The 24,226-nt window shown below is 47.5% G+C and overlaps 1 protein-coding gene across 5 annotated transcripts in view; it reads left to right on the plus strand.

The window, feature by feature from the left end:
* Window positions 1–24,226, plus strand: part of IL27RA (interleukin 27 receptor subunit alpha) — a 420,655-nt gene that overhangs the window by 254,318 nt on the left and 142,111 nt on the right. For all 5 annotated transcript variants that reach the window (XM_069604392.1, XM_069604391.1, XM_069604388.1 and 2 more), the window contains one exon: window positions 5,863–6,001. In XM_069604392.1, coding sequence (XP_069460493.1) covers window positions 5,863–6,001 — 139 coding nt within the window. The remainder of the gene's footprint in view (window positions 1–5,862; window positions 6,002–24,226) is intronic.

Below are 24,226 nucleotides of genomic sequence, written 5' to 3' on the forward strand. Positions count from 1 at the left end.
GTCACTCTTCACATAGATGGGTCCTAGAAGGACACCTCTCCACCTGCAACCACAGGTGCAGAAGGAGATCCAGGGCTTATTGAAGGAAGATATAATTGAGCCAGCCTGTGGTCCTACGCCCATGGGTTTCGCATGTGGTGGCAGTGCCAAAACAAGGGTCATTTGACAAAATCTGTCTTTGTGTGGACATGCGAAAGGCGAACAAAGCAGTGGGACGTGAACGCCACCCTGGCATGCACCGTGATGACATGACCAGCTTGCTAATCGAAGCCACAGTATTCACCAAGCTCGATCTATACAAATGATACCACCAGATCAAACTCGACGAGCAGTCACAGTGCATAATGTGTGCCAGGGCCCTGTATCATCCACTATTATTCCACTTGTTCTATCCGGACGCAGCTCTGCCAGTGCAGTGCCAGTGCAGTGCCAGTGCAGTGCCAGTGCAGTATCTCTTGTAACTCTCCCACTGTGATTCACACAGCTCTGTGTGACAGATGCCCTGTCTTGCTCCTATTTCAAGTTTTAAAAAAAGAAATGACATTTAGCCATGGGGGGGGAGGGGTTCTTCACCACCATGGCAATGGGATGGTGGCAATACAAATGATGGATCGGCTGGAAAAGGCGTTTGAGAAGTGGCGCTAGAGCCGCCCCACTCACTCTCTCGCTGAATTCCCACTGGTGTTCCCCCTCGCTAACCCGGACTTCCATAGCAGGGGCTAGTGAAACCGCTCGGTGCCACCTACTGTCTGCAGCTTCCTTATACTCGGGGTGGCTTCCCTGAGGCGCTGGCTGTCTATCTAAACAAGGGTGTGTGATCCCCTTTACTGAGAACGAACATGGGTCAAATACCCTGTTCTCTGAGTTTTCTCCCACCCAGGGGGGTCTGCAGCCACGCTTTAGCTCACTTCCCCCTTCACAAACGAGAAATACCCATTTGCATATCAGTCTTTGTCCCACGCACAAGGGCGGTCCAGCACCGAAATGCTAGGCAATTCTCTGAACAAGAGTGCCATCAGCAACCCCAGACATGTGTGCTTCGGCCTAGTCTGGCCTCATCAGTGAGGTGAAGCTGAGCCTCTAAAGCACAGTGAGCAAGGGGTCCACGTCTGGATTACCCTGGGTTACTTAGGGTGTTTGTTCTCAGTAGAGGAGCTCCCACGCCCTTGCTGAATTTGTAAAACGTGGGGTTTCACCCTCAGTGATCCAGGGTAATCCAGACATGGACCCCTTGCTCAATGTGCTTTAGAGAGGCTCAGATTCACCTCACTGACGAGACCCAGCAAGGTCAAAACACATGTCTGGGGTTGCTGAAGTTACTCTTGTTCAGAGGAGAATTGCCTTGCCTGGCATTTGGTGTTGGACTGCCTTTGCGGGTGGGACCAGCCTGATATGCAAATGGCCGTTTATCCTCTGTGAAATTGCATAGAAGAGGGTATTTGACTCATGTTCGTTAAAAGTAGAGGGGCTCCCGCACTCTTGCTGGTTGTCTGTCTCCCTCAGGGACTTCCTACCGGTATCTGGTCATTGCATCGACTGCCAAACCTTCGATAGCCATACCATTGAAAAAAATGCATTGACAAAAAAAGCATCAAATGCATTTTTTTCAATTGTAAAGGGTTTAGTTTTATTATATTGGGTTTTAAAGGTTAAAAAAGGGGGGTCGTGGGGGAACCCCCATTAAAAAAAAATATTTAAAAAAATCCATTCAATGCATTTTTTTTGTCTATGCATTTATTTCAGTGGTATGGCATTCAACGGTTTGGCAGTCGATGCAATGACTATGAACCCTTCCTACCAAATGCTACTCTAGCACGGATGTTCATTCTAGGGGGTGGTGTATGTATGCCTGCTGATCTTATCACCACCTGCCTCTTTACTACTCCTCCCCCTACTCTCCTCTGTCCTACCAACTCCACTTACCTTCTCTACCCCACAACTCTTAAATATCAGTACTTTTGTTCCCTGTCACTTTCTCTACCTTCTCCACACTACTATGGGTGTTCCTGCTCTACTTCTATCACAACTACTTCCTGTATCATTACCAGTATCGCTCTAACTACCACGACCACAGTCTCTGCTACCACTGTCCCGCTACTATTTCCACCGTGCTTCTATTCACAAAAGCCAGGCATATGGTTCCCTCCTCACCCCTTTACTATTCTCTGTTCAAGAAACTCAGAGATATGGTGCCCTGCTCACCCCCTTACTATTCTCTGTTCAAGAAACTCAGAGATATGGTGCCCTGCTCGCCCCCTTACTATTCTCTGTTCAAGAAACTCAGAGATATGGTGCCTTGCTCGCCCCCTTACTATTCTCTATTCTGGAAACTGAGGGTTATGGTGCCCTGCTCACCCCTTTACTAATCTCTATTCTAGAAACTCAGGGTGATGGTGCCCTGCTCACCCCTTTACTAATATCTATTCTAGAAACTCAGGTTTATGGTGCCCTGCTTACCCCTTTACTATTCTCTATTCTGGAAACTGAGGGTTATGGTGCCCTGCTCACCCCTTTACTGTTCTCTATTCTGGAAACTCAGGGTGATGGTGCCCTGCTCACCCCTTTACTAATCTCTATTCTGGAAACTCAGGGTTATGGTGCCCTGCTCACCCCTTTACTAATATCTATTCTAGAAACTCAGGGTTATGGTGCCCTGCTTACCCCTTTACTATTCTCTATTCTGGAAACTGAGGGTTATGGTGCCCTGCTCACCCCTTTACTGTTCTCTATTCTGGAAACTCAGGGTGATGGTGCCCTGCTCACCCCTTTACTATTCTCTATTCTGGAAACTGAGGGTTATGGTGCCCTGCTCACCCCTTTACTATTCTCTATTCTGGAAACTGAGGTTTATGGTGCCCTGCTCACCCCTTTACTAATCTCTATTCTAGAAACTCAGGGTTATGGTGCCCTGCTCACCCCTTTACTAATATCTATTCTAGAAACTCAGGGTTATGGTGCCCTGCTTACCCCTTTACTATTCTCTATTCTGGAAACTGAGGGTTATGGTGCCCTGCTCACCCCTTTACTGTTCTCTATTCTGGAAACTCAGGGTGATGGTGCCCTGCTCACCCCTTTACTATTTTCTGTTCAAGAAACTCAGGGATATGGTGCCCTGCTCACCCCTTTAGTATTCTCTGTTCAAGAAACTCAGGGATATGGTGCCCTGCCCACCCCTTTACTATTCTCCATTCAGGAAACTCAGGGATATGGTGCCCTGCCCACCCCTTTACTATTCCCCATTCAGGAAACTCAGCGATATGGTGCCCTGCCCACTCCTTTACTATTCTCTGTTCAAGAAACTCAGGGATATGGTGCCCTGCCCACCCCTTTACTATTCTCCATTCAGGAAACTCAGCGATATGGTGTCCTGCCCACTCCTTTACTATTCTCCGTTCAAGAAACTCAGGGATATGGTGCCCTGCTCACCTCTTTACTAATCTCTATTCAGGAAACTCTGGGTGAAACTCTGGGATATGGTGACCCACTCATCCCTTGTCTATTCTCCATTCAGGAAACTCTGGAATATGGTGCCTTGCTCACCCCTTTACTACTCTCTATTCTGGAAACTCAGGGACATGGTGCCCTCCTCACTTCTGTACTATTCTCTATTTAGGAAACTCTGGAATATGGTGCCTTGCTCACCCCTTTACTACTCTCTATTCTGGAAACTCGGGGACATGGTGCCCTGCTCATTCCTTTACTATTCTCCATTCAGTATACTTGGGAATATCGTGCCCTGCTCACCCCTTTACTATTTTCTGTTCAAGAAACTCTGGGATATGGTGACCCACTCATCCCTTTTCTATTCTCCATTCAGGAAACTCTGGAATATGGTGCCTTGCTCACCCCTTTACTACTCTCTATTCTGGAAACTCAGGGACATGGTGCCCTCCTCACTTCTTTACTATTCTCCATTCAGGAAACTCAGGGATATGGTGCCCTGCTCACCCCTCTAGTATTCTCCATTCAGTATACTTGGGAATATCGTGCCCTGCTCACCCCTCTACTATTCTCCATTCAGTATACTTGGGAATATCGTGCCCTGCTCACCCCTCTACTATTCTCCATTCAGTATACTTGGGAATATCGTGCCCTGCTCACCCCTTTACTATTTTCTGTTCAAGAAACTCCGGGATATGGTGCCCTGCTCACCCTTTTACTATTCTCTCTTCAAGAAACTCAGGGATATGGTGCCCTGCTCACCCCTTTACTATTCTCTATTCTGGATACTCGGGGACATGGGTGTTGCTAGGTCTGGAAAAGACCCGGGGCTACGCTGATGTCGGAACTGTCAGGACTGGGGGCTAGCTAGCCTTTTGGTTGTAGCTCCTGAGATTCTATCCAGGGCTACAACCAAAAGACCAGGGGCTATAGCCCCCTTAGCCCCCCCCCCCAGCAACACATCTGCTCAGGAATATGATGCCCTGCTCACTCCTTTACTATTCTCTATTCTGGAAACTCAGGCATATGGTGCCCTGCTCACTCCTTTAATATTCCTGCTCTTACTACTCTCCCTCCTTCCCCTCTTTTCTAATACACCCTACTCCTTGCACCCCACTTCTACACCCTCTCAGCCTCAATCTTTGCTAACGCTCACTCCCTCTCACACTTTACTACTATCTCACACGCTATGTTCAGTCTTTCTCACTCCCACCTCCTAAACTCCCCCTCACCACTTCCTGCACTACAATAGGTGTATTACACACCACTGATATCACACTCTCTCAAATACCTAATCTTTTCTGCTTCTCCTATACTCTGCTGTCCTTCCTCCGCCTGGTCTCTTGGTGTCTCTGGAACTCCACCTGCGACCTCACCCATACAACCCGAACTCTGCCTCTGCTGCTGTGTGTGCAGCAACCTTCCCCTTTGGTTGCAACGCTTGGCTGATTCACTGCACCAATAGGAGCCTGCCTTTTCTCCAGGAAGAGAGCTACACAGCTGGGAGACTTTAAAAGCCCATCCTAGCCCCTCCCCTTTTCTATCATGGTCCCATATTTCACAGGCATGGCAGTGGCTGGAAATTCGGTATTCTGAGCTACAGGTGAGCATTTTGCCCCTTTAGCCTGCTGGCTGTTGCTGGGTTGTGATGCTGGCTCAAATTCCGTCCGTGTCATAGTTCTCTCTTGTTTGGATCCAGTCTAGGTTTTCTATACTGACCCCAAGGGGATTCTGGGAGTTGCAGTCCTGAAACAAATGAAAAGAAATATGCCCAGCAAGTGTACTGGGAGGCATTGAGCGCATATGAGTGGCATCAGTGTTGCAATTACTGCCACACGTGGATTGTTCAGGGACCACCCCTTCCCAACCCTCAGTTTGCATACCCGGGCAGGACTTGTTTGGAATCATGTTTCATGGTGCTCCGTGCTCCCTGCTCCAGGCTGAGCAGGCTCAAGACCCTGCTTCAGGCTGAGCAGGCTCACTCTGCCCCCATCTGACAGGGTCAAGACCCTGCTCCAGGCTGAGCAGGCGCACTCTGCCCCCATCTGACAGGGTCAAGACCCTGCTCCAGACTGAGAAGGCTCACTCTGCCCCCATCTGAAAGAGAAGGCTCACTCTGCCCCCATCTGACAGGGTCAAGACCCTGCTCCAGGCTGAGAAGGCTCACTCTGCCCCCATCTGACAGGGTCAAGACCCTGCTTCAGGCTGAGCAGGCTCACTCTGCCCCCATCTGACAGGGTCAAGACCCTGCTCCAGACTGAGAAGGCTCACTCTGCCCCCATCTGAAAGGGTCAAGACCCTGCTCCAGACTGAGAAGGCTCACTCTGCCCCCATCTGACAGGGTCACGACCCTGATCCCACCACATTCTCTAATGCGCCGCCATCTGATTGCGACTTAGTTCTACTTCTCTCTCCTTACAGGGTATCATTGAAGGAGTCGAAATCCTAGACTTGGCACCCCACACGCGGTACGAGGTGCAGGCGCGCTACCCCTCTTTGGAGGGGTACCACATTGGGAGTGACTGGAGTTTACCACTTGCGTTCAGGAGTCCGGAGGCAGGTATGTGCTCCACATTTTGTCGATGTAGTTGAGCATTGTGTGTTACCCTTTGAACACGGTTTTCCACGTTTTTCAATGCCCCACACACAAGGTCAGCACACAAGAAACATCTCTTGGACCTCTTACTCGTTGAGATGAGTTCAGCCGGTCTGCATATGCTCTCCTACTGTGGCATGGAATTTTGTACTTGCTATCAAGGGTGAAGTAAACATGATTTGTTATTTCATGGCTAAACTGTCCTATGTTGTTGCAGCCAGTAAGGATATTTTGTCTCACTGTGCCATGCCATTTTATATTGGGCATCAAGGGTAATGCAAACATGGTATGTGTTATTACGTGGCATGAATGGCTACATTGGTGCAGCCAGTCTAGACACATTGTCTTATTGTGGCATGGCATTATTCACTGGCAAAGCCAGAAGGAGTATATTCTTACATGAGGATGTTGGCACATATTGGCAGAGCCAGTATGGACATGTCTTCATATAGTGTAATTATGACATTATGCGCAAAATAAACATACTGGCATATTTTGGTGCAGCCAACATGGAAATGTATGTGAATAGACATGTTTTATGCTGATATATATTGTGGAAAAAGTAATCCTTGAAATGCATCGGAAAAGGCTCCTGTTCACTGGTGTTGATTTGCATCTATCAGATTTACCCTTCAAAATCGATTGCAAACTGTGGTGCTTTTTACGTAATTTTGTATTCATTTTTTATAGAAAGTGTGCTGTAAAATGCAACATTTTAACCCATTATTGTAAAATGGTTCTCTGGGGAGAAGCTCTGAATTCTCCTGGTTTGGTTTGGGCTCCCTCACTAAGCTCCCCGTTCCTGCATATATGAGGGAAACATTTATGCCCCATCAATTAATAAATCCAGCAGCTGCCGCTGCGGAGTATAGAATTCTGAACTAAAGGAAAGCTTTGATAATCGTATGAATGGAAGGCAAGCTTGTGTGAAGCACCCATAACCTATATTGAAAGGCAAAGAACAAATCTTATGAAATACAAGGAGGAAGCAAAGTGAATGTGAACCAGAAGACAGGTGTAGTGACTGAAAAACCTGTGTGAGCAAGACAGCCTAGGGTTATCGGTTGCGTGAGCTGTAATGTGTGGACCGTGTGGTCCGACGACTGGGCCGCGATTGAGGAGACCCTATCTGTGTAAGACAAGGAAACATACAGATCATAAATCCGCATGTATGGAAAAGATTGCTGAAGTGAAGCAGGAGAAAGCAATCTGTGTAAACTGGCAAGGAATCAGAAGGAGTGTAAAGTTGACCTGGAACTGGTTTTGAATATTAACAGACTGAAACTAATTGTGAGTTGACATACTGGACAAGCCGACGCCTTGGGAGGGAAACCTAAGAACGTGTGAACATTGTTGTCTTCTTAGGGAAGGGAACCCTGAGACTTTGTGGAACTACTTTGAACATGAGGAAGGGGAGCTGGAAAGTAAGCCTAGAGCTGGAAGAAGCTCAGAACTTTATTTTGAAGCACTGCTTCATTTGTTGTTGACATTCCTACACATTGTTTAGCTTTAGGCGTGAGGGCAAGTATAGGTTTTGGACGCCGACAGACTTTAAGTTAAACTTACTGACTTAGTTTCTTTGTGTAGGGAAAACCCACCTTAGCATCGGGCAAGTTAAGCTTCACATTTAAATTAGTACAACTATTTTAGTTTGAACTTTGAATCTGTTGTCTGTGTCTTGCTTCATGATGCCTTCACAATACGTATTATGTTTGGAGTCCTTAACTAAATATTAAAACCCTTTATTTGAAAAAATGGGGGTTGAATCGATTAGGTGGGTCTTAGACAATTGGGTTTTCTAGATGGTGAGTAATAATGTACAGGGCGACGTTCCTGCAAGACCCATATGGCGTAGGGTTTTTGTTATAATGTTAGCTTGTTGTCTTTGTTTATACGTCCATGCCAACATTTGCTGCAATGCTATGATGTCAGGAGGCTACATCATTAATGTGCATTCTATGATGTAATGCTGAATTGTTTACTTTCTTCTGGGGTTCTATGTTTGGGCAGTTGATGACCAGCAAGTCTTGGTGAGGCTGTGCCTGCATTGCTGTTTTTTTTTTAATGTTATGTAAGCTCAATATAGCTATTATAGATATAACACGCGGCTTGGTGCCATTAACTCAACATTGGCGACGAGGATTTGTGAGGGACGATTGAAGGAACAGTGCACCAAAGAAGCATCCATTCATCAAGAAGGAAGGACCTGCGAGGTTACGCTGCTCCGTTTTCTATAACGTAGTAGCGGCCAACGTGGAATTGATAGCGCATCAAGTAAGTTTGCCCATTCCGAGCCCGCCGTCCCTTCAAACCCCTACTTGCGCCCCTTCACGGACTGTAATGAAACGCTTACCGCCTAGCCAACACGCTCCTAAACTGCTCAACTGTTTCCGTACTATACGCGACACGCGATCTGCTCCGCCCACTATAGTGAACCCTATTACCATAGCATACGGTATAGAGGAGCTGCCGAATTCTCTAACATTGGACGAAGCAGACATAAGGATAAGGAAAAGGAGAGGAAAAGGATAAAGGATAGAGGAGCGGAGAGGGAGTGCGCTAAGAAGGGAGCAAGGGGTAAAGAGGGAGAGGAGCAATTTCAGGTGCTAAAGCAAGTGCGTGGAAAACGAGAGTAGAAGAGGTGCGCAGTAAGCAAAATAAGAAAAACAGACGTGCGCGGATGGCAGCCATGGAAGCACGAAACAAAAGAGCAAGCGTGCAGCGGGCATTCCCAGGAACAAAAGAAGGGAACGAAGCAAGTGCTTAGAGGGCAAACCAAGGAATAAGGGAGAGAAAGCAGCTAACGTCAGAGGGTAATGTCCAGTGTGAGTGGAACACCAATGTTCATGGCCACTCAAGGACGAGTCAATCAACTGGGCACCGTGGAAAAAAGGATCTCATAGCTGCTGGTGGAAATTGTTAGGGAGAATTCTCACACATGGCTGATTTCTCTTACCTAATGAGTCCCTCAGCAGCTTTGCTGGATTTCTAGGATTTATTTTTCTCACCTGGTAAGAGTGTGAGCCTTTTTTCCCACTCTTACATGTGTTTTGTTGTATGTGTTTCCACGTTTTGTGTGATCCTGAGCACTGGAGCCTCACCTAGTCCATGGCCTCATATTTCTCTTGTATGTTACACAGCACCTTCAGTGCAGTGATACAGGGTTGTCTTTGAGACTTCCCACTGACTCCATTTTTTGGGGCTGACTACTGTCCCCCAGAAAAGATAAAGTTGCCATTAACTTTATTTAGTCACTTTTACCACAGACCCAGTACACCCCATTTTACGTGGAGTATTGGAAAGGGTTAACTCTTATCCCTTTTTGTCTGTGTCTCTTGGAGCATTGTTTTGCTCACTTTACATTGAGACTTGGCTGGTGGCAGTGGTAACTACCATAACTTTTCTACCACGGTTATATTATATAACCATGGTATTGTTTTAGGCTATTATATTAGCCTCGAACATAAACCCGCTTGACCAAATGCATTTTATTTTGGCTCCGGCTGGGCTTATTCGCCATTTCTTTTTGTTAAAGTCTTTCTCGTGTTTTTCTCTGCGCGCCAAACCGGGGATGATTCCTTTGATCACCGTCTTTTCGCGGGCTTCTGCACAGAAGCCCTCCTTTAGGCGCCTGTGAGTCTGGGTAGGCAGGATGTGAGGGAGGGGTTTTACGACCCCTGCCATGGGTTCCCTTGGTAACCCAAGTCACACTCCTGTTTGATTGGCTGAGGGGACTGTCCCCGCCAGGACAGCCACCCTGCTGTGTGATTGACAGCCAGGCTGTATGAATGGGGGAAAACTGCATAAAAAGCAGGTCTCTGGGACTGGAAAGTCAGTCGCCACTGGAACAAAGAACCTACGAGGAGCTGACGGAAGAGGACCCCTACAATGACTGTACCGCCCGGTGATGCCCTGCTGCAGGTCCGAATCTTCAGAATCCGACGACAGAGAAGATCCTCAAGGAATCTTCTTCCCTTGAGCTGGTGGGACCAACCAGTTCGCCCAAACTACAAGACAGGACCCCTCCTCTGGTTGAATTCGCTGTACAGAGCTACAGTGGGCCGGATAGCCAGGAAGGTCGGACCCTGCTTGGGTTTTAAGGAGCACACCTTTTATTCATTGCTTTGCTCTACTGCTGGTTTCTTCCCTGGGTAGTGCAGGACCCTCCAGTCTTCCTACTTGTCAGTCCGACAGTCGCTTCAGGAACCGTGAGCCTGCAGGACCTGCCAGGAATGTCCGCCTCAGCTGCAGCTTCCTCTCTGTTTTAAGGTACTGTGCAAATCTGGTTGCTCGTTTCGGTCAACCGCAGTGAAAGTGTTTGAAATCTTTCTCCAATCCGAGGGCTTGTCTGTCTCTTCGAACTAACTTTTCTATCAACCAACCTTGTCCGGAAACCTTGCCATGAACTTTACCCTGAACTACCTTGAACACTGTGATCTTCAGCAAAAGACATCTGACCCATTGACTTTGGCCCTAAGCCTTTTCTACCTGATCCTATCTCTGTAGTTCCTCTTGTTCAATTACCCTGAGTACTTACCTGTTGGTTTGATTTCATTTCTAATAACTTTGTCTATCCCTACCTTTTAAATTGCTGGAGTGCCATTTTGCTCCCACTTCATTTTGTGAGCTTAAGTTGTCTGGAATTTAAGGGAAGTGGTGTGGTGTATTAAGAGTGTGATTTTTAGACGGCTTATAATAGTGTAATGTTATACAACTGAAGAGTGAAATAAATGTATGTTCTTTTACTTGAAAACCTAGAGTCAGTGTTTGTTTGAATCATAGTAATTGCTGTCCTTTGTGTACCTATTGATACTGCTCACTTGCTCTTGAGATAAGTTTGGCTGCTCAGCCATCACTACCACTTTACTGTAGTACGGGCTTGCACCAAAGGTGAATTTGTACTGCCACTTGTAGTCTTAATTGTGTGTGGTGTTCCCAAAGGGTACTGCATATAATTCTGCCTAACAGAAATTAATTTTCTAATGACAGGAAAGTTGCTTGATTGATGCACCCCCTAGGGTAAGAGGGGCATAGAATTTTTAGACACTGCCATAGGTGCTGAGTGATGGTGATGGGGATGCCATGAATGAACTTGAAAGTACATTTGCTTTTAACCCCAAAACCAGCACAATATTGGAGCATTTTAATTTTCGCATGAGAATGCAAGAGCCTGGAGAATCAGTAGAGGAGAACATCACGGCCCTTCGACAATTGGCTTCGTCATGTAAATTCCAAGATTCTTATGATGAACACTTATGGGACCAATTCATGACACATTGTAGTTCAGATCGAATATGTGAAGAATTGTGCCTAAAAGATGAACCCACCTTGGAAGAGATCTTGAACATTGCTCGAAGAGTGGAGCATTCCTTGGCTTGTATTGCCAAATTGTCAAAAGAGTCATGCGAAGTAAAACCAGAAGTTTTCAACATAAAGGAGCACAAAAAGAAGAAGAAAACGGAAGAAAAAGAGGGCCAATTGCCTCGTGGTGGAATTGAGATGAAAAATAACAGAACACCACCTGTGCTATAGATGTGCTAGTAACACTAATTTCACTGCTTCGGCGGTATGTCCGGGGAGGAAGACATGTCTTAAGTGCAGGAGAAGGGGTCATTTTGCCAACTGTTGCAAGAACTACCAATTCAACAAGGGGAGGGTCTTGTATGTCAATGAGGAAGAGGGACGAAATCATCGGATGAAGAAGTCGATTACCCTGTGGAAAATATTACTCTTAATACCATTAATGTAGTGTGTGAGGATGCTGACGAGTGTGAACATCCCTATGTGAGTGTTAAGGTCAATGGAAAGGAGGTTTGGATGATGGCAGACTCTGGGTCAAAGATCACACTGATGTCTAAGGAGGTGTTTGAGAGGGATGTGAGAGGTGACGTCCGGGAATTGTTGAAGCCTGACATAAGACCTGGGGGATATCATCAAGATGCCATTGATCTGTTTGGGTATTCCATAGAGAAATTTTAATTCAGAGGTCGTGAGTGTGAAGGGAAGGTCTATGTAACTAAAAAAGGTCTCACACTGTTAGGGTGGAGGGAGCAGAGAAAGTTGAGGATGAGACTGGATCCCAATGAGATTGAACAAGTTTTACAGATTGGGGAAACTGCCATGCAGAAGCACCCAAGGGCGTAGGTAAGATTGAAGGTGTGCAGCAACAAATCATCCTGAGAAAGGGAAGTGTACCAGTTGCTGCAAAATTAAGACCGGTGCCTCTAGCTGTAAGAGATGAGGTCAAAAGGAGTTAGACAAGTTGTTACAATTTGGGTTTATTGAGAGAGTGGGAAGGGTGGACTGGACCTCTCCGCTAGTTGTGGTTAAGAAAAGCTTGGGAGAATAACGTTTGTGTGTGGTTTTACGCCAATTGAACAAATGTGTGTTGATGATTGACCAACACCCGCTCCCGAATATGGGAGAGATGTCAAGAATTGGTTAGGGAAAGGTATTTTCCAAGTTAGATATGGCATCGGCATACCATCAGATGGAGTTGGAGGAGAGGTGTCGCAAGTTGACGGCGTTCATTACCCATGAAGGGGTATTCCAGTTCAGGCGGATGCCTTTTGGGCTTGTATCAGCATCAGCAGCTTTTCAAAAAGTCATGGACAGGTTGGTTGGTGGAGAGATAGGAGTGTTCTGTTTTCAGGATGATGTGCTGGTGTGCAGGAGATCCAAGGAAGAGCATGATCTCATCCTGGACAAGATACTGGAAATATTTGAGAAGAGTGGTATTGTACTGAGGGAGGAGAAATGCAAATTTGGTGTTACCAAAGTTGAATAATTAGGACATGAGATATCCCAAGTCGGAGTGAGGCCTAAGGATAGTTTAGTGGATGCTATCAAGGAGATTAAGAGTCCGGAGGACAAGGTGGAGTTTTTAGGAATGACAGAATTTTATCTAAAATTTGTATGCAACTATGCGAGTAAAGTGGTTGAATTAAGGAAATTGTTGAAGAAAGGATGCGAGTTTGTATGGTCACCCAAATGTGAAGTGGAATTTGTGAGATTGAAGAACAAGATGGATCTAGCGCGCCCCCTGGGGTACTTTGATACCAGGCGTTTGAGTAAGATTACGGTTGATGCTTCGGAAAGAGGTACTGGGGTGGTTTTGTCACAGATGGATGATACAGGGTCAGAGGTTATTTCTCATATGTATCAAAACGGGGAAGGGAGAAGAAGCGAGAAAACAGCCTCTAGTGGAGGTAGAAGTGTCTAATGGGGTCTGGAAAGACCTAGCTATGGATATTTAGGGCCCGGTGGATCTTGGATATGGGAGAGGTAAATATGTCGTGGTCATTATGGATTTGTTTTCATGATGGTGTGAAATCAGTATTGTGAGGGAGATTTCGGGGGAAACTATGGTTAAGGAGATTCAGGAAGTGTTTGGTAGGGAAGGCGTTCCCGAAAGCATTTTGATAGATAATGGACCGCAATATACAGGAGGTTGTTTTAGCAGGTACCTAAGAAAAAGTGGGGTGAGGCATAAGAAAACTGCTCTGCATGACCCCGAAACCAATGGATGTGTCGAAAGGATGAATAGATGCATCATGGAGAGCATACCAATGGTGTCAGAAACTGGGTGTGACAAAAAGGTGGCGATTCAGGAAAGATTTGCAATGTGGATGTCGCCACATACAACCATGGTAATAAGCCCTTTTTAATTGATGAGGGGCCGAAAGCCCAACACTGCAAGAAAGGGGTGTCACTGTACTCTGATCCCCTGAAGGTTTGGCTGTGTTGCGTGGTGCGCTACGAGTGTTTGGTTTTAAAGTGTGGAACAAGGATAGAGTGGCGGTGGTGACGAGAGGTTGAGGGATGTTTTAAAAAATAAAGTGAGGGAGATGTGTTATAATGTTAGCTTGTTATCTTTGTTTATATGTCCATTCCAGCCTTTGCTGTCAGGAGGCTACACCATTAATGTGCATTCTGTGATGCAATGCTGGATTGTTTACTTTCTTTCTTCTGGGGTTCTATGTTTGGGCAGTTGATGGCCAGCAAGTCTTGGTGAGGCTGTGCCTGCATTGCTGGGGGTCTTTTAACGTTATGTAAGCTCAATAAAGCTATTATAGATATGACATGCGGATTGGTGCCATTAACTCAACAGTTTTGTCTGAAGCTATACATGATAAACTGCTTGTGTTGGAATTTCTGGCTAAACTATGTTCTGATTTAACTGTGGAAGATATTACAAGTACTGACCGACCATTCTATGCTTTCAGATTGCAAATGTATCTTGTGCTACCAGCTACCCATGAATTAAAAGTAAATGCAGGAGGTGCGCAGGTTATATGGACACAAAGCTCAGCAAGACTTCCTAACAAATAATTATTTATGGTAAATATTTATTAACCCAAGCACAAAGAGTGAATTTATACTCCCTCACGGTTTTCTGTAATTTTTTATATGAAAAAAAGTGGTATAGGTTTATCAAAGGAAATTATTAAAAAGAATATTTCCCGCTAAACCCTTTAACGATGTTGCTGGGCCTCCCCCCAGAGGACACAGAGCTCCACCGATACCCAAGGATGTGGGAAACCATGCTGAGAGCAGGCAGGGTAGCCCTGGCCCAAAAATGGAAGAGTCCCGAACAACCCATCCAAGGAGGACTGGCTGAAAAAAGTAAAAAACATGTTCTTGATGGACAAATTAACCGCCATGGTGAATAATGATTCCAGCTCATTCCTTACAGACTGGTACGGGGTGCAGCAGTCCTGGGGATGGGATGTCCACTGAACTTAAGGGAAGGTGCTTCTCCAGAAAGGAACGGGTCTAGTCCAGCAAGACAGAAAAATACGGACTGGGTCCCCGCTCCGGGGGTACGGAGGCGCTAAGCCAACCAGAGAAGCGGTCACAACTCGCATCGACCTCGAGGCTCATGAGACGGAGCCACACAGGGAGTCTCCCAAAGACAAACAACCGGAATGGATACGGGGGGGGGAGGGGATCAGGGGGGGGGCTACTAAGGGAGGGGGAGAGGGGTCATTTAGTTCTTTCTTTGTTGGTTGTTACATAAAAAATGCAAATAAAAACTAAAGTTTAAAAAAAAAAAAAAAGAATATTTCTTTGAGGCCCACCTGCATTTGTTACATTAAATGAAAAATGGTGACGTGATCAAGCCATAGCGCTTCCTTAATAGAAATGCAACGGTGGACAATAAGGCTGAAAACAAATTCCTTATTCAGAGACATAAAAATGAGTCAAGAAGTCATAAGGCCATGTTTTCCTATCGGGACAAATAAGTCATGTGGAACTTGTCATCTAAGAGGAGGGTGAGAGAGTTTTGGACTTTGATCAATGAAAATGTGAAGTTCCAGTCTCGTCGTCTAGTAAATCCGATTTCTGAAAATTGCTGGACGCAACATTTTGCAGGAACTCCTATAGCAAAAAAGAACATTACTTTATTTTACCAAATGGGAAGTGGCTGTTACTCGTGAATCCCGCCCAAGGCAAAACAAACAATGGGGCCAAAACTGGTTTGGCACGCAGAGTAAATCTCAAGAAGGACATTTCCACAACGAAATGGCAAAAGAAGACGACCAGGGCCATTTTGACAAAAATGGCACCGTTGGTTGCTTTATTGCAGCTGTGAATGCAGCCCGCAGTAAATGCACACCACAGTAGTTAAAACGAAACCACTGCCACTAGCTATTTGGTGAGGAAAGGGTAACATAAAAAGGTTACATGAGAAGCTAGACAAAGGGGATACTGGTACTAGGTAACCCCTCCAGCACCCTATTGTAAGATAGTGTGTGTTGGGTCTAGAAAGTTACAAATGTAAGTAAAGTGAATTTCACTGGACTTCTCTTGGAGACAGTAGTTTAACCAAGAGAAGGTAGTTAAACCTTTGGGAAATCTGAAAGACTTCCCTGTGCCACTGCACTGAAGGTGCTGTGTGACACAATGTAAAAGATGATGCCTATGGAGTTTGTCAGACTCCACAACATAAAGAAACACAAAGCTCAGAAGTCCCATTAAAATACATGAGAGAGTGGGGAAAAAGGGTCTCATTCTCTCCAGGTTAAAAAATCAAGTCCTCAAAATCCAGCAAAGTTGCTGGGGGTCTCTAAGGTGGAGGGAATCTGTGTCCAAAACCTATGCTTGCCCTCACAACTAATACAAAACAATGTGTAGGGATGTCAACCATAAACTAAGCAGTGATTTAAACATACCAGCTCTGGGCTGTTTTCCAGCTCTGGCTTACTCTTCAGCTTCGTTTCCCCAATGTCAATAGGTTCACCACAATGTTCAATTTACCTTCATGAAGAATTGAAGAAACACAGTTCCACACTTTTGCAAGGATCGGGGTGCCCTTCCCCAAGTTCAACACAGTTCCAAGGCACCAATACATAGGGTGCCTTAGGGTGCCCTTCCCCAGGTTCAACACAGTTCCAAGGCACCGATGCTTAGGGTGCCCTTCCCCAGATTCAACACAGTTCCAGGGTAGCACAGGTCCAGGGCACCGATACCTAGGGTGCCCATCCCCAGGTTCAACACAGTTCCAGGGTAGCACAGTTCGAGGGGATTGGGTCCTCCGACGTATTCCATATCTATGACAGATAATGTCCACAGCTGTGCTGCTTCGGAAAATCTTTGGCGTCTGCGTCCTGCATCGATGACGTCGATGCGCCGTCCCCGAGGACCTCCTCCGACGGCTGACGTCACCCGATGTGATAAGTAGGACGCACGACGCCCATAGCCTCAGTTCAGTTTTTTCCGCGAATGTGTTCGCTTTGTGAATCTCGGTACGCCTCGACTCGTTGGAATTTGCTGTTTTCTATTCTCGGTTTGTTGAACCTGTTCGGTATGTTGTGAAGACCTGTTCGTGGCGATGTCTTCTTCGTCTTCTACCCCGCGTCTGGGCTTCAAGAAATGCGGGGACTGTGGGTCCAAGATGTCGGTCACGGACTCGCACGACGCCTGCCTCTGGTGCCTTGGGGAGGCCCACGATACGGACGACTGTGTCGACTGCCAGTCGCTCACGGCAAAGGCCTTGCGGAAACGCAAGAAGAAGCTGTCGGTAGGCCGGGTGTCTAAGCCCCAGAAGTCGAGGTCTGTGGGGCTTTCGACGAATGACTCGAGGGGCGACTCTCCACGTCATCGTCGGAAGTCCAGTGGGTCTCCTTCCAGGAGTCGGTCTCGCTACTCCTCCGCCTCTTCGAGGCATTCCCGGAAGCGCCGGCATAGGTCGCCTTCCCCGTCCTCTTCCGAGGACTCCGCCCGTCGGCGGGTCGCTTATCCCTCCATGCAAGCGACACCGGAGGAATGGGCTTCCTTCGGGAAGCAGATGCTAGCGATTCTTGAATCGCAGGGCACCGGTCCGTCCGCGCCTCCGAGTGGGGTCGGTCGGCACCGGTCGAGAGACGCCACTCGTACGCCTTCGGGCTCGGGTGGTCGGCACGGCTCGCGGGAGAGGTCCCGCTCGGACAAGGGTAGCCGTTCTCGCCATGCCCGTTCCAGGTCCCGGTCCTCGACGCGCTCGAGACCGCGTGATCCTGTGCCGTCTTCGAAGAAGACGTCGACGCCTGTGGCGCCGAGGTCGTCGACGATTTCTCTCGAGGCTCTGCCTCCGAGGGGGGTCGTCGACGCCATCGTCGAGAGACACGCTCGGAGCTCCGGCTTCGAGGCCTGTGTCGACGCTGCCAATGCTGGCGGCGCTGCAGCTGACGTCGACGCCGATTCGCTCGACGTCAACGCCTTTTCTGTCGACGCCGGCGCCGACTCGTTCAGCGCCCTCGACGCCTTTCGAGGCGGTGGTGTCGGAGGGGCCCCGTGGCACGGGGTTTGCCCCTAGAAAGGCGCTGGTTAAGGTCAGGCACTGCTTTGGTCCCCAGAGGTCTTCCTCTCCCCGCCTGGAGTACATTTCTGAGGGTGATGAAGGCTCTGATGGCAGCTTGGTTCCGGTTACGGTTCCTGATGAACTTATCTCGGGCCATAGCCAGTTTGATGACCTGCGGCAGTCGCTGCATGATGCCAGTGGACTGGACACCTCTCCGGAGGTGGAGTTTTGTAGGCCGGAGCCTGGCACTCATGCCGATTCTTCATATCGGCGCCTTATGTCTCGGGTTACCGAGTACTTGGGTTGGTCAGCTCCCCCTGGGGAGTTCGTTCAGGATAATCTCACGGACATCCTTGATCTCGGTTCACCCACTGACCCGGTTTTGCCTTTTCATAGGGCTCTGCAGAGAAGGGTGGCGGCGGCTTGGACTGCTCCGGAGAGTCTCCCGGCAGTGGGCAAGTCTTTGTGGCGAAAATACCATCCAGCCAGTAGCGACCCCTGCTACTTGTCTAGGCACCCCACTCTGGAGAGTTTGGTGGTGCAGGCGGCTACGGCCCCGGCAAAGCAGGCGTCGTATCCTACCATTCCTCCGGATAGGGACGACAAACGTTTTGACGGCTGGGCGAAGAAAGTCTTTTTGTAACACTCACCTGACTCCCACGGAGACGCTGACCAGGTATGGGCTGCTGCGGCCTCTTCTAAGGTGATGCGCTGGACTCGGAACACCGACTGGGCCGGACCCCCAAACCTCGCCTGTCTGCGTAGGAAGATCTTTCTGTAGATGGGGAAAAGGATTTTAATCTCCTGCGGAGTGACGAGCCGAACCCCTCCTTTCCCCTTTCACTCTCTCTTCAAACCACCTCTGAACCTTCCCGTTAATTCTCACCTTAAGATTTGAAATGACAAGCTCTCCATCCTGCTTCTGGTGCAGGGGTGGGGTAGAATCCAGTTACTTCACTGGTTATCGGACGGGCATTTAGGTCCAGTTGCTTCACTGGTTTTTTGGATGAATAAGGCGCTTTCGTAAGTATATGACTTATCAAGTTCAAGGGTTGTTCTCCCTTCCTTTTTGGCCTTTATTTTCAATGGACTGCTTTTAGTCTTTTAGCGCAGGTGCAGAGCGAAGATTCCACGTAGAGAAGACAATTCGCTGTGGATAATTCAGGTGAGCTTATGTTGGGGTGGTTTTTCTAATGTCTGTATGTTCACCCACTAATGCGCGTGTTCTTTTTTCCCCATAGGGGCCGGGGCGCGGTACTGCCAAAAGGCGTGCCGACCCGAGATGAGGAAGAATTCTCCCCCACCAATCGCCAGGTAAGCCTTCTGGCAAATCAGTTTTTTCCCAATGTTTTCTCTGGCTCACCTTTTGTTCTTCTCTTTTCCTTCCTAGGTGCTGGAATGCAGCGGAACGTGCGGATGGTCGTAGGAGTTCGGAATTCCTTGTGGACAGGTGAGTTGAGCGCAGCGCTGCAAGGAGCAACGCAAGGAATCCAAAAATAATGTCTTTTCCTTTAGGATCGTCGGCGTGTTGGCTCCGGATCCCATGCAATATCAGGTAATGTCCTTTATTCACCTTCTCTTCCTCTCTTCTTCCTTTTAGGTGTTCCAGGGCTGAAGCAGGCGTGGCTGGAGTCAGGATGCAGGAGCAGACACGGTGAGCGTCCAGCTGCTAGGAGCAGAGCAACGCGAAGCATGAGCTGCTGTCTGGGCGTGGCTTAAATAGCCTCCAAAGAAGTCCCAGGTATGTATCCTTCCCTGACCATGCCCGAGTGGCAAAATAGTCCCACAGGTAAAGTAGTTCCTTTCAGGCCTCAAAGAGGTCTGGATCTGGCAGCATGGTCTGGATCAGGTAAATCCACCAAAAGCACTCCCTTTATGAGCCCGGCGCCTACGGCGCCAGGACTGTGTCCAAAGGGCCCCTATTTGGGGTTGCTGGACCTTCCCTTGGGTACCTGATGTGTGCTTCCGGGGCTGCCGGTCTTGGACTGGCTCTCCGGTAGTATGCATCATGACAGCACTCCCCCCCCAAGACCCCGCCCAAGATCGTTCTCTCCGGGGGTCTCAGTTTGTTTGGGAAATTCCGGTGGAACCTTTTCACTAACCGAGGTGCGTGCACATGGTCACTAGGCTCCCAGGATCTTTCTTGAGGCCGTATCCTTTCCCATCTATTAAATAGAACAATTTGGACTTTGACACCTTGGAATCCAAAATGTTCTTCACCTCGAACTCGGGTTCTCCATTTATTCGGATAGGTTCTGGTGGCTTGACTAGTCGGGTTCCAGGTTGCACCGGTTTCAAAAGTGATACATGAAAAACAGGATGAATACGCATATTAGCTGGTAGGTCGAGTTTGACGGCCACCGGGTTGATGATGGCCGTAACTGAGTAGGGCCCCACATATCTTGGGTTAAAAGTTCGAGGTCCCTTGAGCGATAAGTGTCTGGAGCTAACCATACTTGGTCTCCTACTTGGTATTGAGGTGCTTCACTTCGATGTAGATCAGCATTCTGCTTGTACTTTCTCTTGGCTTGCAGTAAATGCGCAGTTGCTTCCTTGAAGGCCTGAGTTATTGTAGAATGTAGATGGTTTACGGCGGGCATTTCGAGACTTTTAGGCGAATCAAGGTCTGAGGTCCGAGGATGATGTCCATATATGGTATAAAAAGGGCTTTGTCCAGTTCTCGAGTGTATCGAATTATTGTATGCGTATTCAGCAATCCAAAGGATATCTTTCCAATTACTTTCGGATTGATGCAACATACACCGTAGATATTGTTCAAGGGTCTGATTTGTTCTCTCAGTTTGATCATCGGTCTGAGGATGGTGACTGGTCGACAATCTTACGTCAATCTGCGCCAGCTGACAGCACTTTCTCCAAAAATGGGAAATGAATTGGCTTCCTCGGTCAGAGACTAGTATGGATGGGAATCCATGTAAGCGAACAATGTTTTCCAGAAATTCCTTAGCTAGGACTGAAGCTGAAGGCAAGCCTTTTAATGGAATGAAGTGGGCCATTTTAGAAAATAAATCCACTATAACAAGGATAGAGTTATATCCACAGCAAGGAGGCAGGTCCGTAATAAAATCCAGTGACAAGGTGTGCCAAGGTGCTGGTGGAATGTCTAAGGGTTGAAGAAGACCAGCTGGTCTCCTCTTTTGTCCTTTGTTTTGGGCGCAAATACCACATGACATCACAAAGGATTTAATGTCCTTTCGCCAAGAGGGCCACCAGAATTGTCGTTTTACCTTTTCTTCCGTTTTGGCAATCCCTGGGTGTCCTTCTATCAGGGTATCATGATAACGAGAAATAACTAGTTCTTGTAGTTCTTTGTGTGGCAAAAATAGGCGCCCTTGGAAGTAAGGTAGGTCATCCTTAACAGTAAAGTTAGATCCCTTTAAAATCCAATCTTGCAAGGCTGTAGGGTCCAGGAGTTGCTTAACTCTAGTTTGAATGTCCTCCAGAGTTTGTAAGGTAATCATACCCAGAATATTTTGTTGGGGAATTATTGGTACTGGTTCTGCGCTTGTATCTATTTCACCCATTCCTATTCGGGAAAGGGCATCAGCTTTACCGTTCTTGCTGCCAGGACGATAGGTGATTACGAAATCGAATTCAGCAAAGAACAAAGCCCATCGGAGCTGACGTGATGACTGAGCTTTGGCAGTTTTCAAATATTGCAAGTTCCGGTGGTCTGTGATCACCGTGATGGTATGTCTAGCGCCAAGAAGATAGTGCCTCCAAGCCTTAAAAGCAGATTTAATGGCCAATAACTCCTTATCGGTGATTGCATAGTTAACTTCAGGTGCTGAGAATTTTCTGGACCAAAAGGCTACGGGGTGTAGTTGATTAGATTCGGGATCTCTTTGAGACAGAACAGCTCCCATGGCTAAACTGGATGCGTCGGTCTCAAGTATGTATGGAAGATCCGGGCGCAGTGTTTCAGTACTGGTGCGGAGGTAAATTTGGCTTTCAGCTCCTGAAAAGCCTATTCGGCTTCCCCAGACCATTCGAAGCGTTTATTTTTCTTCAAGAGTGCAGTGATGGGTTGAACGATCCGTGAAAATTCCGGGATAAATCTGCGGTAAAAGTTGGCAAAGCCAAGCATGCTTTGTACGCCTTTCACAGAGCTAGGCGATGGCCATTGGAGGATGGCATCCACTTTTTGTGAATCCATTCGGACTCCTTTAGGTGTCAGGATGAAACCAAGAAACTCGACTTCAGTGGTATGGAAAACACACTTTTCAATTTTCGCAAATAGTTTGTGTTGGCGCAGTTTCTCGAGAACTGCCTTAACATGCCTTATATGTTCAGATTCCGAAGAGGAGTATATCAGAATGTCATCGATATATACGACGACACAAACATCTAGGAGTTCTCGAAGGACATCGTTCATGAAGTTTTGGAAGGCAGCAGGGGCGTTGCACAATCCGAAAGGCATTACTTGGTACTCGAATAGTCCATATTTGGTACGGAAGGCGGTCTTCCATTCGTCGCCTTCTTTTATTCGCACCAGATGGTAAGCCCCCCGGACATCTAACTTGGTATATATACAGGCCTCCTTTACTTGGTCAAGAAGTTCGGGGATCAGGGGCAGAGGGTAACGGTTTTTAACAGTTATCTGGTTCAATGCGCGATAGTCGATACAAGTTCTGAGGTCGCCTTCTTTTTTTGGCACGAAGAACAGGGCCGAGGATGCAGGAGACTTTGACGGGCGAATGAAACCATTGGCTAGGTACTGATCTAAATATTGTCGCAAATGAAGATTTTCAGGTTCCGTAAGAGCATAAATTCTGCTACACGGGGGTTGCGCACCCGGCATCAGATCAATTTGGCAATCGTATGACCTGTGAAGGGGTTAGCGTGTTGGCCTGTTCCTTCTGGAAGACGTCTTGAAACTCCATGTACTCCGGCGGTAGCTGTAAAGTGACAGGGGTTACTGTAGCCAGGCCTATCTTTGGATAACAGGTTTGTGCACAATCAGGAAAGGTTATCCTCTTCGCTCGCCAATCAATTCAAGGATTGTGAGTTTCTAACCAAGGGATTCCTAGAATTACTTGAAACTGCGGGGCCTTTATTACGTCAAACACAACAGCCTCCCGATGCCCGTCCTGACCTACTAGTGTCACCTCTGCAGTGGAATGTGTTACTGGCCCAGAGGCAATTTCGGATCCATCGACTGTGGTGATGACGACTTTAGTGGTTTTTGGACGAAGAGGGAGGTTGATCCTAGAAGCCAATTCATGATCCACATAGTTCCCAATAGCTCCACTGTCGATGTATGCCTTTATAGCATGCAACTGTCCAGGCTGTTCCGGATTCACAAGGATCATTGGCATGATGAAGTGCGAGGTCAGAGAGTCAGTTTTCAGGCTCGACAAGTGGACCTCTACGCTTGTCGGGCGTGGTCTTTTCCCGAATCCGGTTCCTTATGATTCTTATCCGCGGCTCCTACCGTTTTCTTGGGTGGTTTCACCGGGCAATCTCGTAAAAAGTGTCCAGAAGCCCCACAATAAAGACACAATTGCATCTGTTGTCTTCTTTCACGTTCCTTTTGAGATAACGGTCCTTTAACCCCACCAATTTGCATAGGTTCGGTAACATCGGCATTCTTGGGGTTAACGTGGGTCTTGACTAACACGCGAGTCTCAAACTTGGACCGATCTGCTTTTCTATTTTGAAGCCTATGGTCTAATTGGACCACTAAGTCTATATATTCCATACAGTCTTGGGGTGGATTTACAACTTGGGCTAGAACATATTTAAGTTCCCCACGTAGACCTCGATGAAATAACGTGATTCTCTTATCCTCTGGCCACCCAGTCTCCACTATCAACCTATTGAAGGTTGCGATATAGGCTAATAGATCCTGGTTACCTTGTCGTAAGGACAGAAGTTCGTTGTCCAGGGTCTGTCCCTGAGAGTGCCGAGCAAATAATCTTTCCATGCGTGTCTGAAAACCTTGAAAGTCTCGGAGCATCGGGTCGTCTTGAGTGACCAGTGCAACCGACCAATCTGCAGCGCAGCCACTGAGATATGATAATATGAAGGCTACTTTAGTTTGGTCGTTGGGAAAGGCCCCCGGTCTGCAAAGGAAGTGTAATCAGCATTGATTCATGAATACAGCAAATCTTCTGGGGTCCCCCGCAAAACGTTCAGGTGGGGCCAATGGCATATTTCCCGGTAGATTAATTTGCACAGGGTTGCTTGAAACCATTGGGGCGGGAATACCCCCCGAACCTGGTAGAGGAGTTTGTCCAGCTTGACCTTGCAACAACTGCCTGGCAAGGTCATCAGTTCGTTCCTTAGATACAATTAGTTCCCTCGTGAGAGCGTTTGTCTCCTGACGTGCGGAATGCACTTCGGCACGTAATTACCCCAATCGGTGGGTCAGCTGATCGGTTTCGGAA

Source organism: Ambystoma mexicanum, chromosome 3q, assembly GCF_040938575.1.
Source record: "Ambystoma mexicanum isolate Mex_15411 chromosome 3q, UKY_AmexF1_1, whole genome shotgun sequence".
Lineage (NCBI taxonomy): Eukaryota > Metazoa > Chordata > Amphibia > Caudata > Ambystomatidae > Ambystoma > Ambystoma mexicanum.